The following is a 27,460-nucleotide window of genomic DNA, read 5'->3' on the forward strand; positions in this document are numbered from 1 at the left end:
GGCTCATATTCTCATTTGAGGACTTCACTTTGTCTCTCATGAAGTTATGTTAAATTAGTATGCAAATGTTTTTTATTGTTTTAATTTGGTGTTTCTAACATACTAAAGTAGCATATACAGGTAGTATGACAGATGGAGGGAGGAGTACAGATGGAGGAGTACGATTGGAGGGAGAGGTATAGAGGGAGGTAGATGGAGGGAGGTAGTATGGCAGATGGAGGAAAGAGTACGAATGGAGGGAGGAGTACGGATGGAGAAGTATGATTGGAGGGAGAGGTACAAAGGGAGGTGGATGGAGGAGTACTTCAGGTATTGTACAGAAATTGGAAATAGCATACAAACTCATATGCAAATAATATTAGAACACAACTCCATCAAATAAATGCCAAGCATGACTAGATATTAAGTACCGATATTCTCCAATTAACACTAACAAAAAAAGATGGAGCTCTGATTTTTCAAATCCAAGCAAAGTATTACAGGCAACGAAATAAGGTGAGGGTTGAATCCCACCCAAACCAGAAAGCCAAGTAGGGAAAATCTTTCACTTCCAAAATGGCGAACAGTAGAGAACTCCAAAAGGAATTCGCAGTACAAAGAAAAATAATCCAAATCGCATACCAACTACTACCTACAAGCCATGCTTAAATACCCATCGGGGAAACCTTTTCGAGGGTTACAAAGATAGCCGATGGGAACACTTACCAACGAACACTAAAAATTAAAATAGGTCCAAGTTATATTAAATCATTCAAAACCACAAATATAAATATTAACTTGGGCCCGTATTAATTAATTAAAGTAACTAATTAAAGGTCCTTTTATTATATTATTTAAATTAATTAAATTAAATTATTACATTAAAAATTGGGGTCATTACAAATCCTCACCAGCCAAAGATTGCTTGTCCTCAAGCAATATGCAAACTCCAAGATCCCAAACCATGCGCAGATGCAAATTGCTGAAAACTCCATGCTTCTTTCGGATCACATGTGCATAATTGAATTCAATTGAGATGAGTAGACCATCATTCAGGCTCCGCTACGCCACTCTGATATTAATATTGTTCCGTCCTGAGTCACCAAGATCCCAGACTTGAAATTCATCTGCGCAATCCATCATGATTGCCACTAGGGAATAGATTTCATAATCAACCAACTGTAAAGATTGCTCTTGCAAATAATCCTCGATCGAATCTGCATCACCAGGAGGCTGAACAACTACCGGTAGAGCTTGCTTATTCAGAGGGTTGCTGGTAGAACCCAAAGTTCCATCAAGTTGATTGTCGAGCATTGCTTTAATGTTATTTGTGCAAGTACCTTCTTCCATAATCATTTCCTTCATCTTCGATTCGGGTACCAAATAGATTTTGTCTTTGTGGTAAATGACATTGCCAACCACCTTGTACCTATCATCCTACACTTGACCATCCAACAGTTGGCACACAAAAGTATTCTTGGAGTATTCAACTAACAAATGTGCCCTCCAATCGGATGGAAATTAAGCCATAGTGTAATCCAAGTCAAAGTTCTCCATTCTCCCAATAGGCTGGCAAAATCACCAGCTTTGATACCACTGTAATGTCCCTTGTTCGAACAAAGAGGCAGTGGATAAAAGACTACGTCAAACTTTTTGTGAATATGGAGGGATCTATGAACTGTGGCGTACGTACAATGAAGAGGACCCTAGTATGGTGGTTGGTAGTGGAAGATCAAAATTGAAGTATGAAGGGAATGAAAATGTATGAAGTATGAAAAGTGGAATATGGAAGTGTATATAGTACGGAGGGGGGATAGTACGAATGATGGATGGAGGGAGGAGTACAAATGGAGGGGGTAGTATGGCGGATGGAGGGGGAGGTACAGATGGAGGGAGGAGTATGGATGGAAGGAGGTAATATGGCAACTAAAAATTAAAATAGGTCTGAGATATATTATTTCAATCAGAACCACAAATACAAATATTAACATGGGCCCATATTAATTAATTAAAGTAACCAATTAAAGGTCCTTTTATTATATTATTTAAATTCAGGGACCAGTTAATTAATTAATTTAATTTAATTATTACATTAAAAATTGGGGACATTACACTCAAGAGTTTTATAATTGTATAAAATGAAGTGATCAGGGCCACTTAAAATATTATAAATTCTTTAGCTATGTGAAAGGGACAAAATAGGAGACAAATGCTCAATCCATCAACAGCCCACTCAACAAAGGGTACTTTATCAACATTTGACATTAAGTACATTAAAGTTGAACATTATACCAAATTTAAGTCATGTATACAATCCAACATAGCAACTTGTACAATAGTGTACCATCATACACAACCAAGATTCAACTTATAATAGGCTTCATATAATACTGTTGCATACAACCATCTCACTCAAATAAGTTTTGAAATTCACAACTATATGCATTTTTCTATCCAATTGGAACACGGAGATATAAAACATGCCTAGTACTTATTGATGTGAGTTTTGTAACCACAACATGCAAAATAAAACACTATCCTATCCCCTCTTGAACAAGGAAACCTGAAATGCTAAACAATATGAGATTATGTGAATTTGTGTTGGATATGACTCAGTAATATGACGTGATCTAATTGGTAATCACGAGGGGGCCTACATAGATGTTATTGGACTTGATCAATTATTCTCCCTCAAAGTGACTAGAACTTGAGTTCTTCAACCAACTTGAACTTAAAAGAAAACTAAAAAAGGGTTTAGAGTGTCAACGCTACTTCCTAAAGACAATAATAGAAATGGATGATCCTTGGATATTAGAATTCCTTAAAACAAGCTTTGCTTCGCCATGCAGAAACAACCACACAAAACATGATGCAATCTCCAAAGATAACGAAGGATTTTCATATTGTAAGCATTCACCAAGATATCTAATACTGGAGCAATCTAAAAGAACATCCACATTTGAACTTGTGCTTAAGTTTTCATAAATCATAAAAAATATTATATTTATTGGTTGGTCTTGTATTCACACAATGATGCAATATTATATTTTTTCAGCATTCAAATAAAATAGAAAAACAATTCCTCGGTGTTTTGCTAACTTATCTACAATATTTTGTAATTGTATTTTGCACAAAGTTATGTTTTCCTAAGGATTTTAAATTATTTGTAAGTTTCCAAATTTGTCAACTCGCTGAAGCTGAATCAAATTTGGGTCCCTCAATTTTTTTCGACTTTATATTTTTTAACTATGATAATAATTATTAATGCCAACCTTAAACTATAAGAAAGAAAAAAATACAATTCGAAACTTTGTGTTCTTAAAAATATTGCATACAATAGTCTACATAGAAAGGGAACCTCTCTATGAGGCAAATAGTGAAATCATGGTACATAACAAGGAACTTCTTGAATTTCATGTCAGAGCTTTGGATTATAGAGCATTGCAATTTAGGATAATGTTGCTTCATTTTCTTCAACATTTTCCAAAACTTAATATTTTTTTCATATCATTGTTATGTTTTTCTTTTTGGACATGCAATGAGCACTTTCTACTTTAGGTGGCAATTTAGGGAAAATTTAGAGGGAGCTAAGAGAAAAAACAATAGATCACCAAAGGCATAATTCCTTCACCATGATCAGTGTTTGACTCATTTTTACTTTTAGATTTATCGTTTCTCCCCAAGCAGATTGTTTGAATTTTACTCTTAGAATCTTCATCTCTTCCAAAAGTAAATATAAAGAAATTCTCTTCTCGCACACAGATAGTTATCCTTTGGTGCTGAGCTGCTTTTCGACAACTACGAACCACTAATTGTTTGGCAGTTTTGTAAACTCTCCTGTTTAGGGTTGTTTCTTGTAGAATGGTTACCAAACTGAACAATAAAGTATGTATCAACAAAGCATTTAATACCAATAGCACACGTACCAAAGGTTGCAAGGGAAACCAAATATTTTATTGATTACCAAAACAAAAAGTACATTGTTCATGTTCCAATGGTCTTAAATAGAAGACAATTGGTTATGAAGACCAACTGACGCATCCCCTTGCTACCTAACTACCCGAACCCAATACTAATTATCTTTAATTACATCAAAGTATTAAAGTATTATTATGCCCTACATTTATGTCCCCAAAAAAGGAAGTCATCTTCTCGACAACTATCCAACAAGAAACCCAAAAGAAAACTGTACTCCAAGAAGTAGGGTAGAAGGATGTCCCTGGATTGGATGCCCATTTGTGAATACGTTGTATATCGCGCTCCGCGGCCATTTGCTTAGCTCAAATGAAAGTGTTGTCATTCTTGTTGCTAATGGGTCCATGTACTCCCCTTGAGTTTCCATTCGATCTTCTATCTTCATCTCAAAGGGATTTGGTGAAGGGGGATGTATCATTTCAAATTTTCCAAACAATTTATCTACTTCTACCAACACTGTGTCCTCATCTTGTGCTACTTTCTCTCCTGTACACATTCCCTCTATGGGCTTCCCATTTTTCTCTTCCTTCTTGCTTGTAGATTGAACCAACAGGGAAATTGGCTAAGCCACCTCTATGCCTTCTGGTGTCTCCAGTCTAATGCTATGTGCAGCCTTCCTATGGCATCAGAGATCTATCATCTTGGTGTGAGGCAACTGATCCGAAGCAATACAGTTCACAGGAAGGGAAATTTGTTTTGTGACCCATTGAGGGATTTTTTGTCCACTTGGTTCTTCTGTATCTGCTCCTCATCCCCTCCTCTTTGTCCTTCAGCAGCACTTTCTCTGTACGGACTTCGTCTATAGCATCCACAATACTTTTTGTACCAACATCCTTTGCACCAGCATCCTCCATACTAGCATCCTTCAAACCAACATCCTTCGTACCATCATCCTCCATACCAGCATTTTATGTGCCAACATCCTCCATACCCACATCCTTTGTACCAACATCCTCTACACCATCATTCTCCGTACCAACATCATCTGTACCAACATTCTCCATACTAGCATTCTTTGTACTAATATCCTTTGTACCAGCATTCTCGATGCCAACATCATTCATACTAGCATCCTCTATACAGGCATCTTCCATACCAACATCCTCTATACTAGCATCCTTCATACCAAAATCTTTGTACCAGCATTCTTCATACCAACATCCTTCGTAACAGCATCTTTCCTACAGGCTTCTCCACTATAACTAACCATACATGGTTGTCCTATTGTCTATACACATACGCGGACTGTTGCATGAAGTCCTAGCCTTTGTCCCATCTTCCCTCCATCATACAAGAATTGTCCCTCTGATACTCGTGCATCAAGTTGTCCTCTTATTGTTGGTCGTACGGCAGTCCTTTGTACTCTATCATGCCTCCGTATTCCAATCCTATATACGAAGAATGTTCTTCGTACTACAATTCCCTTACGTACTCCTAATTTTCATACTCGTGCTCCAAAGCTATGTGCAGTGTTCCTTGGTATGTGATTTTTTGTTGCCCGTAGCATTGTTTTATTTTAGGGTTGCATTTTGATTTTATTATTTTCTCTTTAGTCCTTCCTTTTATCTTCCTCTCCTCTACCTTCTCTTTTATTTTCTCTTTTATTACCTCCGGCTGGCTTTTTTCTTTTACATCTATGGAATAAATAATAAAAGACTCCTGTCTTTCCAATTCCTCCATCTTAGCCTCATCGTACTCTATTCTTTTGTCCTTATGGAAAGTATGTACTGGGGTATCATCAATTGAGGTCATGCCTTCTATGTGCTCCTTGTAACACCCTAGATAGCCTTCATCAGGTTCCATCTCTTGAATCTACAACATATTGCACTCCAGTTGCAACACTTCATAATCCCCAAATTGCCAATGAAAAAGATCGTTGAAGGAACTTGTTTAATCTTCTAAACATTTTCCTAGCCGTAGAATGCTTTCTTCATCTAGCTTAATTCCATTGCCATCCGCTCCCCCGGATTCTAAATCATATGCAAGCTCCTGATTTACAAACTGGCTAGTTAAGTCAATTGTGTATTTCAAACTATCTACTTCAATAGAAAGGGTAACTTTCTTGCAGATGTGATTTACTTTTATTGAGATTAACCATCCTCTCCCTAGTCATGCATTGTAACCCTTCTTCTCTAGGGAAATCACTAAAAAATCTAGGAAGAATTGTTGTGTCCTAATCACCACTTTTTGTCTCATTAAGGTCCCAATGGGCTTGATCCCATATTGATCTACTCCTGCCAACTGGAAAGTGGATGACCAAAGGATTGGTTTCCCAAGAGCCTTCCAAGTTTCTTTAGAGAGGACATTAACACCTAAGCCTCCATCCACAACAGTATTGGTCAATTTGCACCCCATAATCTCCATCTCTACCATCGTCGATGCCCTTCCCATCCCTATGGTAAACACAAAGTCATTGTCCTTCCCTACTTTTACTTCCTCCTTCAATGGTTCCTCCTTGGTAGACTTTTCACTATTCATGTTCCTGGTATATGTAATGTTATCATATGACAAGTTCCCCTTCAATAGCTTCCTCTTCACCCCGTACCCTTCAGCTCCCTTCAGCACCACTTTAGTTCCCTTCAATATCCCTTCAACTCCCTTTGTACCCCTTCAATATACCTTTGACTCCCTCTGGTGTCTCTTCAGTGTCCTTCGACTCCCTTCAACACTTAGCCCCTATCAGCACCACTTCGGGCTCCCTTCGTACCCCTTCAGTATCCCTTCAACTCCGCTTTGGTACCCCTTTGGTTACCTCAACACCCTAAATTGATGAGTCCACTATATGGTTCACAAACACCAAATATATTATTGATGAATAAATTCTAACAAAGACCACTCACCAACCACCAGAATGAATTGCAAGAAATAGATAATGTGTATTTTCAAGTTATATATCTCAAATTAAATCAAATTTGTCTTCAAGTGAAGATTTCACACAATTGGAAAATAGGCTAAATATGGTAAGGAGTAATTCCAACCAAAACTGTGAATACTAAATAAGGAGGGTCTTGCACCTCCAAAACTGCAATAAAAGACCCAATTCCTACTGGAATTGCAAATACACAAGAAAATAAAACTTCACAGTACTTCCTCCAATGCCAACACAACCTTATAAAGGGCTCCCAAAAGTTTCACAAAGGATTACAAACAAGCCAATAATAGCTTATTACTTTTTATGTTATAATTAAAGTAATTAATTAAAAGGGCCCATAAAATATTATCACTAAATTGGGACCACTTAATTAATTTAATTGAGTCATCTAATTATTTCGGGAAATTACACCATATCAAAATTATATGCGTCATATTTTGAAAGTGGAAGCAATTTCTAGTCTAAGTGGTGGTTTGGGACAAATATTTTTAAAAATAACTTCCTTCACCAATAATTGTGTTGGAATTTTTATTGTGTCTCACTGTGCTAACAGGTTAGAATTAAATTAAAAAATCACATTTAATATCAATATATAAATAAATGTTTAAGTCAGTAAATAATATGTTCGTTTATCAGTTAGTTGTCGAGAAGTTTGGGAAGTTGAACTAGTTCATGGCTTTTATAAAGCCCAATTCTATTCAATAGGAAAAATCCCATATTTTCCATAGCATTCAATGTAGTATATCTGTAAGAATGGTTTTGTTTTTTGTTTCTGCAATTAGGTTTCAATTAATTGGAATCTGAAATTGTAGAGTGACAAAAAGCCTGAGTTCTGCCGTACAATCAGTCAATCAAAATGAAGCATTTTAGATGTAACATACCCTTCTAAATACACAAAAGTGTCCCTGAAATCATGAAATACAAAAATGCAGTTTGAAACTTTAACAAATACAATATGTAGCGTTCTAACAAATTTTATGTCACAGTAGGGTGTTTTCAGTTTCACTTTCTTATGTAACACTTGGTACGTGACTCCTCAATTTCCCAGGCTGTCTGTTTTTGTTTGATAGATTATTTTATTTCTCACTGGAAATAGCTTAAAAAATTATCTGTATGTTGAAACAGAATGTTGCGACTTACATCTTTAAAAAAAGGTTACTCTCTTCTCAAGTAATTACCATTTACCATAATATAGGGAACACCCCACAGTACAACGGTAAGTTGTGAGCCTTTCATCTAGGAGGTCTTGGGTTCAAGTCTACTCAAGCATCATGTTGATATATGCTCCGGCCCATTACCAGTCTCAAAAAAATTTAAAAATTACCATTTACCATAACATTTCCATTTGCACCATTGCAGTGCCATCATGTTTATTGGGTTTATCTTCCTTAGTCTCAGTTCACTGCCTTAATAACACATTTAAGTTTCTGCAATTTAGTGTGTTATCCAAAGGATTACTGATCAAGTCTGAATCACTTTCATAGTGCACTTTGAGTAACATGTACTTTTCTTAGCCCAGTGACCACTCTTGGCCACTCGTGAAGATAATAAAAAAATGATGAAAAGACTAAACTTATACCAGTACTTATCAACTTTTCTGGATGATACCTATCGAATAAATTGTCATTAATGTAATCTTAAAGTTTTATTAAAATAAGAAAAAAGACATAAACTACTTTCCAGCTGACATCTGCAGACCACTGCATAATGCAGATGCTTGACTGTTCTAAATACACCATGGAAATCCACAACCTTGACCTTAGGTATTGGCAAGTATTGATGAACAATCATATTCTAGTAAAAAATACCTCATGTAACTAGTTGGCTTGCTGCCTCCAAGTGTATGCCTCTTCCCTGCATAAGATGCTCTTTTTTGGCTAATTTGGCAACCAAACTGAGACCAACCAAAATCTTCTAAACCCTGGCAAAGCACTGTCAAACTGCCACCTGCATAAACAATTAGCAATCATTGAACTTGTTGATTTTACAAAATGAAATAAAATTTCTGTAAGAAAAAGTTCCAATTGGATATAGGGAGGACATAATGACATATACGATTTGAGCATAATGTTTCCAAATTAACTGCTTTCAGCTTCAAACTTGCATTTTTCAAAAATTATATTCTATGTTTCTGCAAAGACCTTCCTTTTGCTTGATAAATGTCAAGCAACATTATGGACCACCTTCAATGATTCACATTTCCTTAACTAATAGCACTTCAAGTTCACTACATGTGCTTAACTATTTTATACATTTTTTCTTCATAAATTACAGACAGGTGGAAAACTTGAAATGGATGACATAAAATAGAGATGATACAGCCAATGAAAAGTGTGTAATGTCCCCATATTTTTAGCCTCTCAATGGAGTTCTTAGCCTTTCATTCTTTGAAGGCTAAGTGGAGAAATAAGGTGAAATAATTAAATTAATTTCTTATAAAGTCATTAAATAATTTAAAAATTAAAAGGTGACTTTATATTTAATTAATTTAATTAAAAAGTGACAAAAATAAATATTAAATCATAAGTCACTAAAATAATATTATATTATATGAAAAAGGGAATCTTCTAGAAGCACAACTAATTATTGTTGGAAAGAAGGAAGCTTCTAGAAAAGTGCAATAAAATAATATTTTATGTTCTTCTAGAAGGAGTGAAGGAATAGAATAAATAGAGGAGAGAGCCTTATTGTAGGGCATTCAGATTTGATATTGACACTTGCTTGTGCACTTGTGGAGCCAAAGGTTTTTGCAGAACATTTCAGTCATTGAGAACGATAATTCTCTTTGATTGGCAACTTTGAGGCTGTGAAACTATCCGCTGATATTGTTGCATTTGTTGGAGATGATATTTCAGTCATCTCATTGAAGCTTAATGAGTTTTTGCAGCAATTCATGAAGAAAATACACTTCAAAGTTAAGGGTCATTCGATGCCCTCATTTTATCTGCACTTTGGAAAGAGTTAAGCAACTGATTCAAAGGCATATTAGGAAGTTTATACCCATCTGCTACAGTGTCATCACTACAGGAATCGTGAACAATGTCATCGCTATAGGAATAATAGTTTTAAAGCTATCTACCAATCTCAGGTTCCCTTCATTTTGTCTTCACGTTTATGCATTATTTGAAAATACATCTACATGGTTCTATATGGACAGTCTAGTTAGATTGTCGAAGGTATTGTAACCTGATTTTATATCAGAATTTTTATATCAGCAAAATATCAATTTTGAAGTTTGAAATATAATATTAGTTTGCATGCCAACTTTTTGACATAATGTCACTTGGCTGTAAGTGTTAATTTGCATTGAATAGATGTCATATATTGCATCAAGAAAAAACAAAAAAAGAGTTGTATTTCATGTTAGGTATAGACTAAGCGGAAGAGAAGTCATTTTTCAGTCATCCTATGATATTAGAAGTCATCTTTTTTATTCTAAAAACAAACTGAAAATAAAATCAGTCATATATCCCTCTGCTGTACAAGTGTTTAACAAAATTTCTAAAAGCAAATATAGCAAGTTTTCAATCAGATATGAACAGGGATATTACAGTGGTATCAGAGCTTTCATCCTGCCATCCTGTGATCAGTCAAATAGTAGATGAGTGAGAGAGAAATCAGATATTATAGTAGGGAACAACGGAGACAACAATATCAGAATCCTCAGGTTGAAGGGGATACATTCTCAGAAGCATTAAGAGAAAGAGATACCAGAAAAATAGTTCAAAATATGGCAGAAGAAGAAAATAGAGATGCAAGAGTTGAAAGGAAATTTGATACTATGCTTGATATGATGTCACGCTTATTAGCATAAATGGATCAGCAAGCCACTCAAAATCAAAACACAGCTGAACATAGTGGTGTTAATGAGGAAAGGTCTATACATCATGCTGAAGATACTAGAGGATTAGCCCCTAGGCCTCTTTTTCCCACCTTTACACCAAGAGAAGAACAACCACATGTTGCTCTAGCTGTTTCTTTTGGAGACAAAGTTAGGCAGGCATACTTGGAGTATACCACTCTCCCTCTTGATATGAGAGAAATATAGACATTTGATCAATTCATGAATCAAAGAAATAGGAGAAGAGGAAGGAATGATCACTATGCTCCAAGAAATGACTATCAACAAACACTTGGTAAGATTTCCATGCCTTACTATGATGGAAGTAACAAATGCACAGCTAGGTCTTGGCTTCAAAAGCTTGATAATTATCTTTCTTTGAGACCAATGCCTGAAGAGGATGTCATAAGATTTGCCACACTACATCTTGAAAGAGCTGCTCATGAGTGGTGGTATCATGGGTTAGTCACTCTTGGACACAACCTTATCACTACATATGAGGAGTCTACCAATAGGCTGATTGAAAGGTTTGATGTCAAAGATCCTAAGGTGAGTTTCCGTGAATTGGCACAACTAAAACAACATGGTTCCCTTGATACTTATGTGAATGACTTCCAATAGTTATCAGTCATGGTTGCTAACATCAGTGAAAGAAGATTGGTAGTCTTATTCATGGAAGGATTGATGGAGCCATTGAAGAGTTGGTTGAAAACTTTTGATCCTCTCTCACTACAGGAAGCAATGAAGAAGGCACAAAGCATGGAGTTCACTACCCCTACCAGCAAGTTTACATCAAAGGGAACATTTTCCAATCGTGACAACAAGAAGTTTCCTAAAAAAGAGGACAAAGCTAAAGGTAAGTCTACTTTTCTGTTTGACCGTGAGACTCTTAATGATTTAAGGAAGAGGAAACTATGCTTCTATTGTAAGGGACCATATGATATTAACCATGACTGCCCTATGAAACCTAAGGGGAAGTCAAATCGTGCAATGTGGGCACTAATTGAAGATTTTGATTCAGATCAGCAATCTGAAATTAATGATTTAGAATCAAAAAAACCAGAACATGATGAAGAATTAGAGGAAGAAGTGAAGCTTAAAGAGGCTCGTCTCACAAGTATTCAACGAGAAGGGTCTTTTAGGATGTGAGGGGTTTTTGCTGGTCAAAAGATTACTACCCTTCTTGATACAAGTGCGACACACAATTGCATTGATGCTAGGCTTGTTGAGAGGCATGGTATACACACTAAGGAGTTTAAGAGAATTCGAGTTAAGGTTGCTGATGGTTACACTCTTAGGTGTGACAAGATGATTTCAAATTTGCCCATGCGCTTGAATAATTATGAGTTCAAGGCAGATTTTTATGTGGTGAACATGGGAGACATAGATATGGTTTTGGGAATGACATGGTTACATGACATAGGAATATTCACCCTCAACCTTCATGAGATGGAAATGAGATTTGAGATGGATGGAAAAACTCATGTGTTGAAAGCACTCAAACACACCAAATGCAAGACTTTCTTTCAGAAAAATGGAACATCTCTTGCGTCATGACATGGTTGAGTAGGCAGCAGGTTGTGTTTTGAAGTCAACACAGGAAGAGCAGCAAAAACCTGTTTATCCTCCTGATATACAAGAGTTGAGGATCAAGCATGATAAGGTCTTTAGCAAGATTCCACCCGGTAGACCTCCAGATAGAGGGATAGAGCACATCATCGAATTGGAGGAGGGTCCTAAGCCCATGATAGTCACTCCCTACAAGCACCTAAGCGGCTCAAAGATGAGATAGAAAAAACTATCAAGGAGTTGCTAGCTATGGACCATATTAGACCAAGTCACCTTTTGCTTCATCAGTGGTATTGGTTAAAAAGAAAGATGGTACTCTAAAGATGTGTATTGATTATAGAATGCTTAACAAGAGAACAATCAAGAACAGATATCCCATTCCAAGGATTGATGAGTTCATTGATGAATTGCATGGTGTCAAGCACTTCTCCAAAATTGATCTAAGATCGGGTTACCACCAAATTCGTGTGAGTGAAGAAGATATTAAGAAGACAGCTTTTTGTTGCCACTGTGGACATTTTGAGTTTGTGGTTATGCCATTTGGGCTAACCAATGCACCTGCTACATTCTAGTCTACTATGAACAGGGTATTTCATTCACAGTTGAGGCAATTTGTGTTAGTCTTCTTTGATGATATCTTGGTTTATAGCAGGACATGGGAAGAGCATCTTGCACATCTTGACATAGTTTTGGGTATTCTTGGTAACAAATCTCTATATGCCAAGGAATCTAAATGTGACTTGGGCATGATAGAATTATTATATTTGGGTCACATCATTAGTACTGAAAGAGTTCGGATGGATCTAGACAAGGTCAAGGCAATTGTTGAGTGGCCTACTCCGACGAATCTGACACAACTTAGAGGATTTTTGGGCTTATGTGGATTCTATCGCAAATTTGTCAATGGGTATTCTCACCATGCAGCACCACTTACAGATTTGACAAAGTTTGCACATTTCTTTCCGGTCACTATTTCATATTCAGCCACACAGGTTGCCAAACTATTTTTTTGTGAGGTGTTTAGATTGCATGGATTACCACGAAACATTGTTAGTGACCACGACAATCGGTCTATGAGCAACTTCTAGCAGGAGCCTTTTAGATTGTGTCGGACCGAGCTTTCTCCAAGTACTAGTTACCACCCTCAAACAAATGGACAGATGGAGATAGTCAACAAATGGGTGGAAGGATACCTCAGAAATTATATTGTTGGGCAACAAAAAGGGTGGGTTAAGTGGATATACCTTTGTGAGTACTACTACAATACCACTTACCATCTTTCTATTCAGATGACACCATTCATGGCCTTGTATGGTTATGAGGCTCCTAGCTTTCTTGATTTGTTGATGAGTGATAGTAGAGTGCCTAGTGTTGGAGACATGTTATAGGAAAATCATGATATCATGAGGGCTCTTCGTGAAAATATCCGGAAGGCACAAAACCAACAAAAATAGTATGCAGATCAGAAGAGAGTGGAATGCTCTTTTAAGGTTGGGGACATGGTGTATTTGATGTTACAGCCTTACAAACAGTCTACTCTCAAGAAGAGTGGTGCAGAGAAGCTCAAGCCACGATACTATGGACCCTTCCGAGTCATTAGGCGTGTGGGGGAGGTGGCTTACATGCTAGAGTTGCCAGCGGACAGCAAAGTGCACAATATTTTCCATGTATCACGCCTCAAGAAGGCATTGGGACATCATGTGGTTCCTTCTACGGTTCTACCACCCTTAGATGATGAGGGTAAGTTGATTTTGATACCAGAGACTATATTAGATTTTAGAGAGAAGCAGTTGAGAAGCCGTGTCATTAGAGAATATTTGATTAAATGGAAGGACCTACCTATTGAGGATGCTACATGGGAGAGTGAAGAGATTTTGCAACATCCAGAGTTGAGATTGCTGGGGGACATGCAATTTCCAGAAGGGCGGACTGTAATGTCCCCATCTTTTTAGCCTCTCAATGGAGTTCTTAGTCTTTCATTCTTTGAAGGCTAAGTGGAGAAATAAGGTAAATTAATTTCTTATAAAGTCATTAAATAATTTAAAAATTAAAAGGTCACTTTATATTTAATTAATTTAATTTAAAAATGACTCAAATAAATATTAAATCATAAGTCACTAAAATAATATTATATTATATGTAAAAGGGAATCTTCTAGAAGCACAACTAATTATTGTTGGAAAGGAGGAAGCTTCTAGAAAAGTGCAATAAAATAAAAGTTTATGTTCTTCTAGAAGGGGTGAAAGAATAGAACAAATAGAGGAGATAGCCTCATTGTAGGGCATCCAAGTTTGATATTGACACTTGCTTGTGCACTTGTGGAGCCAAGGGTTTCTGCAGGACATTTCAATCATTGAGAACGATAATTCTTTTTGATTGGCAACTTTGAGGCTATGAAACTATCAGCTGATATTGTTGCATTTGCTGAGGTGATATTTCAGTCATCTCATTGAAGCTTAATGAGTTTTTGCAGCAATTCATGAAAAAGATACACTTCAGATTTAAGGTTCATTCGATGCCCTCATTTTATCTGCACTTTCGAAGGAGTTAAGCAGCTAATTCGGAGGCATATTAGGAAGTTTATACCCATCTGCTATAGTGCCATCGCTACAAGAATTGTGAACAATGTCATTGCTACAGGAATAACAATTTTAAAGCTGCCTACCAATCTCAGGTTCCCTTCATTTTGTCTTCATGTTGATGCATTATTTGAAAATACATCTACATGGTTCTGTATGGACAATCTAGTTAGATTGTCGAAGGCATTGTAACCTGATTTTATATCAGAATTTTTATATCAGCAAAATATCAATTTTGAAGTTTGAAATATAATGTTAGTTTGCATGCCAATTGTTTGACATAATGTCACTTGGCTGTAAGTGTTAATTTGCATTAAACAAATGTCATATATTGCATCAAGAAAAAACAAAAAAAGAGTTGCATGTCATGTTAGGTGTAGACTAAGCGGAAGAAAAGTCATTTTCAGTCATCCTATGATATTAGAAGTCATCTTTCTTATTCTGAAAACAAACTGAAAATAAAATCAATCATATATCCCTCTGTTGTACAAGTGTTTGACAAAATTTCTAAAAGCAAATAAAGCAAGTTTTCAATCAGATTTGGACAAGGATATTACAAAGTGATTTAATACAAAAAAGAATTGATATTTTTACTTTGAGATTCAATGGAATTTGTTTACTTCATTAGGAGGTTGCTTACGTTAAATATGTTTTTCTTCTCTTATACTTGCAAGCAAGATCCAAATAGCTAAAGGCTTCGCTTGAAGCAAAAATATAATTAGTATAGCCTGAGTTATCTGTCTCAATAGCTTTAAGCTTTTATCTATGAAAGTTCAAGATGGAAGACATAGAAGAAATTTATTTGCAAGTATCTACATCAGTATGGTGCAAGCTCTGGCTGAAATGGTATATCTTAGTTGTTGGGTGGACATTTTGCAACCAACAATTTTGTGAAAAATCCAGTTGCAAAATAGAATGACTAGCCACAACGTATGAGACAAAGTCTCTCCCACCTTCAACAGAAGGCTCCCCCTTCTCACTGTTCCTTGGATCAACTCAAGGTAAGCAAGAAGTTGAGAGATTTGTAAGGGTTGTTATCAATATTCTTTCCTCTTAACTTTTAGAAAAGAATCCATTTACCTGCAGAGTGAGTAATGAGCAAGATGAAATCTCTAACTACACTTCTATCTAATAGCTAGAAACGGTGATACCGATAAACCAACACCAACTCAAAGATTGATTGAAAGCACATTGGTTTGGCTCTAAGTCTTGTTTGTCTAATTTATAAGAAAAATCACTACCATTGAGGCGCAAAGACTTCTAGAAGTAAACGATCTCTATTCTATAACTTATTTTTAGTTCTATCGATTCTATAAGACAAACCTCTACCATTGGGGCACAAAGACTTCCAAAAGTAGGGAAATTCTAACTATTTTTCGTTAATTTGAGATGGTAACACAAGCTACAGTCAAAGCTTCTAATCTATGTATTACCGCAACCACTCCCAATTAAAGCTTTAGCTCTGATTGCTTCTTAACTCACTATGCTCTATGACTAAACACACAATAATAACATGAATCAAAGACAATAAGCACAAACTACAATCAAAGCTCTGAATCCAATTGCTTCTTTTGTTCACTTTTCTCCCAAATTCGCACTATACAATCAAAATTATGCTTGCACAAGTTTGGCAGAGCTTTCTTGTATACAACAAAACATGATTTTTACAATGAGGGGACACTCCTTTATATAGGCAAAGGAGTTGAGAAAAAGGAGGAAAAAGTGGGAGCAACTCAACTAACTTTGACCTTGTCAAACTAGGTGAGAAAAATTATTGGATTATGTGTCATAATGTTATGCAATCAAATTACATATAATCACATAATTTCATGTAATTCATTCTCTCCAACAAAAAACATAAAAACACTAGAAGAAAAAGTTTAGATTGTTGATTCTGAATGGATCAATCTCGTAAATTGTTGGCAAAGGCCTTGCACTTGATAATGCAATCTCTGATGATCACAAGATTGAGAGTTCTTGTATTTTGTGCCACTACATTCACCTTGATAATCATCGTGTTGCATCTTTTGATAGCCTGACTCTCTTTGATGAATTACCGTTGTCATGTGAAAACTTGATATGACCAAGTTTTTACTCGTTCGAGTTGTGAATTCTCCTTTGTAGATTGGCACATTTTGGAGTCTCTGACACTTTAAAAACCTTCTCGATGGTGTCCAAATGTAAACTCAAAACAACTTTCCATCAGCACCTTTAACTCACTTTGCCTAGTGCATTCTTACACAAACTCAAGTTCTTGGACAGCCATTGGGAAAATGCAGACCAAATGAATTACATCTTCTTGAGGATCAAAGCATATCTTCTCGACGAGATGTCTCTGTTCTTTGAAGAAGTTCTGACATGTCTTGAAGAGTGCGCCGCAACATGAAGATGAAAACATCTTCCAATGAGATTGGATCCATGAAAACTTTTGGATTTGAGTTTCAATGACGAATCCATGAGGAATGAGTTTTCAAAGTATGATGGCTGGAAATGAACCGGAAAGCATATGTATTTGGATGGAAAGGACCAAAGTCAGACTTAGAAGGATGGATTGCATGTGGGCAATAATGGGTTTTTGTGGGTATGGCCAAGAATGCAAGTTGGGATGCATATGGATGTATGCAAAGGGTGACTTGGGTGTTTAAAGAGTGACCTTCTACCAAAATCGAATTCTCTGGATGCAATTACATGTAAAGTGATGTACATGTAATCATGACTTGATGTAAACATGTAATTAGGTTCGGAGTATGGAATTACATGTAAGTGGGTATGGAGGTAGTTACATGTAAATGCGGATAGAGAATGAGATTACATGTAAATGTAAATGAATGTATTTGCATAAATTGGAAAATAGATGCGATGTGCTTTGGCATGTGTTGGTGGAATATGAAATGGTGTGATGCACTTGCATGAAAAGGTGAGAAGAGAAATGGTGAAGAATGCTCTTTTATTCTTGGGAAAGAACCTTAGCTTATTCAAAAGAGCAAAAGAAAACAGCAAGCAAACAACAAAACAAAAACATACCTTTGGTTTTTGACTCAAACATGACAAGAACAAAGTTGTTCTCCTATGCAAATTCGAATTTAGAATTTGGGAAAATTCTAAACACTAAAAAATGGAAGTTCTCATCTTATTTAAAGAAAAATTGCTCTTTACATGGCACATCTTGAGACAAATGTACAAAGATGAATGGGAAGATGTAATGAAATGGCATAAAAATTGAAAACTTTAACTTACTTGGTGATCAAAAAGCCAAATGTAGAGGATTGATAGGTTTAAAGAAAAGTTCTCCAACTTTGAATCCACAAATAACTATATCGAATCCTTCAACTTTGCAAGTGATGGACATTAATGAGCCATGAATGGATGCTTTTGCATGAATATGCCAAAAACGTTGTCTCTTACCTCCAATACACAAATTATTTTTGCTAAATATCAAATAGAGGGACGTTTTTTGCCAAAAGCGTGTTCTTGGAATGCCAGGATATAAGTCATTTATGACAATGAATGGCAAAAATGTGTTCTTTGCTAGAAAGTATAAGGCTCAAAACCTCAAAACGATTCTTATTTGAGCAAAAACGTGATCAAAATTGCCCCAAATCAAAGCATTTTTTGCAAAAAAAAGTCTCAAAACACCATGAAATAAAGAGTTTTTTGCATGAGATTCAACGTCTACAGCATAAGAATGCATAAAAAGGAAAAAACGACCTTGGACTCATAAATTTTGAGCCATATCATGGGCGGATCTGGAGTTTCTTAGCAAAAACGTGTTCTTGGAGAGCAAGAACATGAACAATTTTGCCCTCTTTTACAAATTTGTGGTCTTGAGATGCATTTGCATGTGTTTCAAAGGAAAATCAAACTCTATAAGGGAGTTTGCATGTTTTAAATGGCATGAAACTTAGTCTCTTATGCAAATCGCACTCTTGGAGTGCATTTCTGTGTTTTAAAAAGTATGCATTTGGAGTCTAGATGCAAATTGCATTCTAGGCGAGGCATTACATGTTTTAAATTTGTCAAACGCAAACATGTAATGCAAAATCACACTCTTGGAGGGTCACTGCATGTTTTGAAGAGGCCTTTAGATGCAAGTCGCATTCTAGGAAACCCATTGCATATTTTAAAATACATGTATTTACATGTTTAAAGTATTTCAAAATGTCTTTCTCGTGCAAAATCTTAGACTCTAGAGGCATATACATGTAAACAAGTTGAAAAACATGTATACGCACAACTTAAGTGATCAATTAAGCACATTTCTAATTGATTTTTGAGAAAATATCACTCAATTGGGTCAAAAATAACATTTACACTATATAGTTTAATTATTGCAGATATCATTTCAAAAAGTAATATTTAACTTAGATGTTTAAAAAAAACATAAACTAACTAAAAAATAAATCAAGCTATATAGTTAATAAAGCACTTAATGAAAATTTAAAAAATTGCAACTCAACATGAAAATATAACATAAAGTACTCTATAGTTACTTTATGTGACAAATTTAAATGATAAAGCAACTTAAAAACATAACATAAAGTGAATTTATGTTATATTTTTCAAAAAGTGAATGTCAACATTAAAATATAACATGATTTTTTTAAATCATGCAATTGCATCTGGAGAGTCCACCTTTTGTTTTAAGTCAACATCATTTCATTAAGCGAGCATCCACAATTGAAGGAACCTGGAAATCATTTCACGATCTTACATTGCAAGTTTAGCATAAAATGTGACCTTATTCAAGACAGGATTGAATATTTAGTTTTCCACTTTGAAACATTGAGTGTTTGATTCTACATGTTGTAGTGGAACAAAATTCACAACAATAGGTCTAAACTTGATAAAATGGATGTCCATTTCCCATGCATCGATGTCCTAGTACCCATGGTTCTTAGTCAGTGAAGCACAATGTCCTCCTTGATTCTTGCTCGTCTTCATGTCTAATTTGAATTTGATAGAATTTCCTTTGTTTCTTTGTACACAAGGGTGGCTTAGCCTCATCATTGGAATCATTGTCATCACTGTCAATATCATCGTTCTCTCCTTCACGGTTGGGTCTAACCTTGATAAAATGGATTTGTCCTTTTCCCATGCATCGATGTCTTAGAACCCTGGGTTCTTTGGAATTGAAGCATAATTTCCTCTGTAATTCTTGTCTTGTCTCCATGTCTAATTTGAATTTGATGGGATTCGCTTTGTTCGTAGTTATAATTGGTTGGTTTCTTGGGAGTTGGTATTTCTCTAGATGGGGCATTGCTCTTGTTAGATCCTAGGTCCATGTCTATTGCTTTCTTGATTGCTTCTTGTAAGGAACTAGGATTTAGTTCATTGACCCATCCTTTGAGTGGATCCATTAAGCCATCCATGAACTGGATGACCAATCATCTTTCACATATGTCAGTTATTAGAACAAAAATTCTTTGAAATTCCACAATATGTTACTCAATTAATCCCTTTTGTTTGACTTGGGTTAGTTCTTTGAGATGTAATTTTGGGTCCTCGTTATCAAATCTTTCTATTAATCTTTTTGTAACTTCTATATAGGATGTAACTTGGGATGCCCCATAGTTGTCATTCAATGATACCACCATTTATGGGTCACTCCATCCAAATGGAATGCTACATATTTTATGGCCTCCTCTTCTGTCATGGGGTTTAATTGAAAGTATCTAGTTTCTACACCCATGCCCTCGCTATAGTTTTTTCCAACACATTAAAATATGGAATATTTAGTCGCCCACCTCCCTTTTAAGTTTGAAAGTTCCTCTTTGTTTCCTTTATGGGGAAGGTGGTTTATCCTTAGATCCATGTATTCTTTTAATCAGATCTCCATTTGACAACGATCCAATCTTCTTTGAAATGGTCTTGTAACTCTACAATGGTTGGTTCGGCTTCTTTTGATTGACCATTTTGGGTAGTAAATGTGGGAATTTCAGGCCTTGAATTTGATGCAGATGCTTTACTTTTTGGATTCCCATTTTGAGATTGTCTTTGTGTCCATTCACTACCCCACTATTTTTTAATATATTTATTAATATGTTAGTTTAAATGTCCACTAGTCGTGCTAACCCATTTTGAGTCTCCCTTTTCTCTATAAAGATCAGGTCTAACTTTTTGTTCAGATCACCTTCCTCATCTATTGCTTCTTTGTGTTTTACATTTTTTCAGAATATTCTGTGGAAGATAGATTTGAGTTCATTCTCACTCATCAACTTCACAATATAACAAGAGTGTAGGCTTTGATACCAATTGTAATATCCCTTTTTTAGCTACAAAGATAATTTCAGGACTCATTACTTCAATTGCCCTTCCTTGCAATATCAGTTATTAATGTTTTAAGCAACTAATGGAAGATAAATGAATGTCTATGGTTATCTGATACAATATGCAAATAGCAATAAATAAATATATATGGTTATCTGATACTATATGCAAATAATAGTAGTCCAACAATGACCAAATCCAATATATTATTATGAATTTCACAGTATGTTTATATGGAAATGATAACGTCTGATAATGAATCTATAGAATATGAGAAACGTATTCTATAACTGATAGTGACAAATTGATCATGTTGTTTGTAAGTTAAGTTCTAAATTCCTTCTCGCTCATCAACTTCATAATATAACAAGATTTTAGGTTCTAATAACAATTGTAATATCCCCTTTTAGCTATAAAGATAATATTGGGATTGTTACTCCATTTGCCCTTCTTTATTATATCAATTGTTAATGTTTTAAGAAACTTATAGAAGATAAATGTATACCTAAGCTTATCTGATACTATATATGGCAATGATAATGTTTGATAATGAATCTCTATGATATGAGAAATGCATTCTATCACTGAGTGACAGATTGATTATGTATTATGTTTTTTATTTATAATGAAAATATGCAATTGACACTAAATGTTGTGGTATTTGAATATATCAATGTACAATATGCAACATAAAGAACTTATTGATTGAAGCAATTAAAGTCGTCTATGATCCATGAAAATTCTGCACTATGTTAGTTGTGATTCACTTGGAAACTCTGAGCATTAATGTGTTGAGTCCTGGAACAAAATGCAATTTTGAAGGAACAAATCACACACACAGATTTTCTGGGGTTCTTTAAAAGTACTTAAAGCATATTGGCATTTACTTTGGCATTCCAAGTCACATCCGAAAAAAGGAAGGCTACTTACAAACTGCCTGCAATAACTTCCAAAAACTTTGTCTTCCCTATAAATTTGATTTGAATTCCCTTGATGGGCTTTTAATTTAACAATACAATGACTGCATTTTAATCAGCAGGGAGCCGATTACGCACCAATTGGAGAATAGAAATTAGTAACATAGGTGACAAATGTCGATTGACTGATATCGAATATAGGTTACAATATTTCAAGTATATACTGTCAGCAAGGCTCAATAATGAAATTATACATACAGGTTTTTTAATGCACAAATATACCTAACATATGGGGAAAGAAAGCAGGGTTCGCAGTCAGAAGTAATCTGACACAATAATGACAGCACAAATATTGTAGAAGTAAATGATACGTTGTGGGCAATAACGAAATAGAGACAAATGAGTAAATCTCCACTAAGTACCCGAGTACAAGGAGGGAGAATAGAATATTACACAAGACAAGCGAATATATATATTCAGATTTTTAATCTGATATGCATATATATCAGAACATAGAGAAATTGAGAACATGTGAGTGGAAGTGTGTTGAAAATAAAAGATATATGGTTCAGAATTATAACTTCAAAGGGAGTATTGATATTAGTATCAAGAGGACGAACTAAGAAGTACAAAAGATTGCATCATGGATGTTGATGTACAGATAAGGAAAGCGATAAGTATATTTTTCTATCTTCGGTATTATTTTATTGGAATGATATTATTGTTATATAGAATTATTTTTAAATTCTAATACATACTATAAAAGCTATGTGCCTTGATCTTTCCTCCAAGAATGTTCTTGCGGGAAAAGGAGGATTGATATCCGATTCAAAAGGAGTATGACACTTCATCAAAGGCAACTTTGGTTGAGGAGCTCAGAGGATTGATATTCAGAGGGAGTTCAAAAGTCTCTGTGAGTGACTATGATTTTAATGGGCCTACCCCTTGTGTACATCATGAGGAAGTGACAACTTCCAAATGATCATTACTCATATTTGCAGAAATTATTGAAAGGTGACGCTCTTGCAATAACTTAATTTTCTATTATGATGGATATCTTACAATGTCTATGCAAATCATGATAGATTATACTTTGTATGGTGGATGTTTATATGGTATACATTATGAAAATACATGTGCACATACCTTATAAACATTTTTTTGTACTTGATGAATATCATGTGTCAATATTTTAGAAGACCAAGATATCAGATGTGATATCAAACCATTATTGAGTAATTGGTAAATATCATGTATCAATATTCTGGAAGACGGATACACATGTTATCAGATGTGATATCAAACCTTTTTAAGTACTTCTTGAACATCATGTTTCGATATTCTAGAAGACCAATACTCATGATATCAAACCTTATTGAGTAATTGGTGAATATAATATGTTGATATTCTGCAAGCCAATAATCACGATATCAAAATGGTGGATATTGTCTGATCACAGATATCCTTAAAATTTGTCATTCCTAATACTACCAATGGCGTAATATCGATCTTGTGTTTATCCTCCCTAGATAAGAGGGAGTGTTGATGTTTGGTAGGTTTAGTCGGATTGATTTACCCACGAGATACATTGGAATGATTGATTATTATGATTATTAATCATTAGACAATTAATGTGTGTGTGTGTATACATATATGTAATCTTATAATAACTATTGTCTAATTATTAATCTTAAATTAATGAATAGACATGTGCCTCTTCTTGTCTTAAACCATGTATATATGCAAGAAATCACTGTACTTGAAAAACACATACCAAAACTAAATGGCAGTACCAATACATGTGTAACAATCCTCTAACATTGCAGAGAAATCTGTGGTATTTCAGAAATGGGGTCATAATAGTCAACTGGAGTAGGTGGCGATGAGTTATGGTCTCCAGAAGTTGCGCTACCTAAAATGGACAAAAATGAATTTCCTTCAAAGTTTGTTTTGGGTTCTAAAGTTGTTTGGGGCCTACTCTAATGTAATTAAATATAAATAATAATATCTAAGGGTTGGTCGGTCTCAAAGTTTAGGGTTAAAATTTTTAGAAACTTCTTGAGCAGATAAAAAGTGCTCATATAATCAAGGTTCGTACAGTTATCTAGGGGAGTTTTGGGGATGTATATGGTGGCTCTAGCTTGCAAAATATTGTAAGGAAAATGTCCATGTGGCTTTGCATTTCATGTTGTTGAATATTGTAATTTCATTTTATTGGATATAATAAGAAGCCGATTTCTTGTTCTTCCAAATTGTTGGTATTTCTCTATTTTGTTGTGTTAGTTTATGTTAATAAGGGGAGTACCCTTAATCACATTCGATGCTCAAGTGATGTTGCAGAAGTCTTCAGATATCCTTAGTTTTCAATGAATAGTAACGCAAATGGGATACATCCCAACATCAATGAATGCTTTCATTGCTTAATGATGCTTCTTCGATTATGATTATTGCCTAACCATTGGTTAACGACATAACGAATGATTTGTAAATGACTATTGGTGATGCACTTGGGCAATAACCATATTATCGATTCTTTATGGAATCAGCATTATTATCAATCTATTTTATAAATCTATACCATTTTTGTGGTGATTGAAGGAAATGTTGATAGATAAGTTGAATCTTATTTGATATCGATGTTGCCTTCTATTTTAATAGAAAATGTGATGAAGGTTGTTCCCCTTAATACCACAAAAATGCAAAAACAACAGTGAATTGAAAGAACAAAATATGGGCTTCTTATTATCTCCACAGATGTGGAATTATAGATGTAATAACCCCAACAGGTTATAACTCCTTCAAACACCAAAAATCTTTATACTTCGGTTGTTTGACATTTCGTCAAACACTTTGCAAGCAAGCTCTGATACCACTGTAATAACCCTCCTCAAATCTACCCTCAAAAAATGCTGATGAAAGCTCAAGGAATTTTATCAAACAATTCGCATGCAAGGGACGTATGACTGATATAGTATTTCAGCTTGCTTTAAATGACTTTTTTCCAATTTGCATCAATGAGAATCAAGTGATAGAAGATTACAATGAACTACACAATGACCTAACATGAGTGTGCTCCTAATTTTGACAATATTCAGTGCATATATTATGATCTAAGCATGAGAAAAGAACACCTACAGCCAACTGGCATTTTTGCAAACAGTTGGTATGCAAACTATCTAGCTGATAAATAATGAGATTGAATTGCTTAAATGACACCAGCAACTATTATCTTTTTTATTGCAATCAAATTTCTAATACAATGCTCATAAAGTATGGCCAAGACTTTGGCATTTACATGGATTACCAAAATGACAATGCTGGTATAATGCACACTTACAGCTGAAACTTATAATACCCTAAAAAAAAAATACTAACAAGGGAACCTGGTTGTAGATGGCTGTAATAGTTTTCCTTCAATGCTGCCCCTTCTACTTTACTTTTTTGAACTGCTTTTTTGGCCTGCTTTTTCGGTTCCACTTTTTCTGCTTGCTTTTTCGATTCCGCTTTTTCCGCCTGCTTTTTCAATTCCACTTTTTCCACTTGCTTTTTCGATTCCGCTTTTTCCGCCTGCTTTTTCGGTTCCGCTTTTTCAGACTGCTTTTTCGTTTCTACTTTTTCGGATTGCTACCCTGTTGAATCTCAAGACCATATCTTTCAATGGCGTCAAGATTTTCAGCTTGAAGGGATTTCGTCCTTCAAACTATTGAGACATAACCTCCAAAAAATTCTCCAATTTCTTTGATATTTCCAACCATGCTTAAAAGAAGCTCTTCCATTTCTTTTATAGTGTTCTCACAAGAGCTCCATCCTTCGTTTTCTCAATGTGGGATAAAACATAACTCCCTTTATGTAACTTATGTCTCCAATGTGTTATAAAATAAAAGAGACTCTTTTAATTTAAATATTTCCCACAAACTATAGTCTATGTATTAATAAAGTTAAATATTTAAATTTAACTTTATAAAATAGCTTTATCAATGCAAAACAAATCTTATCAATGATAAACAAGTCTTCTTGCCGATTTTAAACAATTACCATCGACATACCACTGCCATTGGGTGTCCACCCATGCCCAAGATGACTTACTATAAATAGTAAATATGCCCAAAATTGCCTCAAAACCCCTCAGAAAGACCTGCAACTGAAACTATCTAGGCCAAATGGCCTCTAAGCCCTTTTGATGTCCTAGTTAGCCTACGGGACCGTGGGGAAATAGGCTAACGACAACATCATGCTATGAATGCTAAAAAGGGGACATTACAGTCTACCCTTCCCAAAATTGCTTGTCCCCAAGCAATGGTCGAACAATAACCCAATCAATCCACCTGGATCCCAAATGTAGTCATGAACTATAGTGCTGTCAGTCAACATAGGCTCCTGCAACAACCTGTGAAAATTAACCAAGAGGAATCCATAAATGAATCGTGAATCACGGTGCAATTGAACTCCAAATCCACTACTGCCACAGGCAGGAACCCATGAGGCACAAACTCTCAAAATATTAGACCCCAAGTAGAGTAGATCACCCAAACTGTCAACATAATAAACACCATCCACACAACCCACCGTGTTATGTGGAATGCACACTCCAACTCTGCTACAATAGTGACCACTCCCACATGAAACTGCACCAAATACAGAGAATCCACACACTGTACATCTGCTACAGTTAACACAACTCTGCAGATTACCGGCCATTGTCTCATAACCATAACACCCATGCACTACTGATAGTAAATAGTCATTACACGGTAGATAGCAAAAATGAGAGCCCAGTCCAAACCTGTCTGCCATCAACTCCTCAACACATGGATCAAAAGCAAACCGATGAACATATCCTTTAGTATAATGCCAGTAAAAAGAACCAATCTCAGTCAAAGACTCATCTTGCAGACGTGATATGACCAACTGTGACTGATCATCAGCTAAGTCAGAGGATGATATAGCCAAGAGTGCAGAATCAACAACAACATCACTAGTCTCTGTGCCCTCCAAGTCAAACATATCACAATGCTCAGTTGTAGTGCCCAACTCAGTTGAACCTGCCTCCAGTGGAAATGGACCAAATATGCCAATAGTAGTGTCGTGGGCAGATATATCCTCATCTCCACTACCTCTATCAACCTCGACCATGGACATCCGCGGATCACTAGACACCACAGTCCGTGATTGTACAGAATCTGGTAAAGACTGAAGTCGCTCTAACTCCATGGTCACCTTAGCCAAATGAAACTGTGACTCCTCGAAAGCCAACTGTGTACTCTCAAGAATCTCAGAAGACACCTCGGGCTGCTGAGTAAGCTCACTCACCTCATCTTCCTTGGCCAATAATGCATCGTATGTTGTACTCCCCCACTCCATAAGATAACCTCTGGCAGCTACCAACTGCATATAATTTTGTCTCAGAATCCAAATAGCCTCCCATAAAGAGTGGATCTCTGTCAAGGAAAGATAATTGCCT

General features: G+C 35.6%; 1 protein-coding gene across 4 annotated transcripts in view; it reads right to left on the reverse strand.

Moving 5' to 3' along the window:
• LOC149541146 (uncharacterized protein At3g49140-like) overlaps window positions 1–27,460 on the reverse strand; it is a 217,301-nt gene that overhangs the window by 184,325 nt on the left and 5,516 nt on the right. For all 4 annotated transcript variants that reach the window (XM_089802135.1, XM_089802134.1, XM_089802133.1 and 1 more), the window contains exon 2: window positions 8,635–8,773. In XM_089802135.1, the coding sequence (XP_089658261.1) occupies window positions 8,635–8,773 (139 nt within the window). The remainder of the gene's footprint in view (window positions 1–8,634; window positions 8,774–27,460) is intronic.

The sequence above is a fragment of the Cupressus sempervirens genome, chromosome 9, assembly GCF_028749045.1.
Source record: "Cupressus sempervirens isolate cs-2001-9-10 chromosome 9, ASM2874904v1, whole genome shotgun sequence".
Taxonomy (NCBI): domain Eukaryota; kingdom Viridiplantae; phylum Streptophyta; class Pinopsida; order Cupressales; family Cupressaceae; genus Cupressus; species Cupressus sempervirens.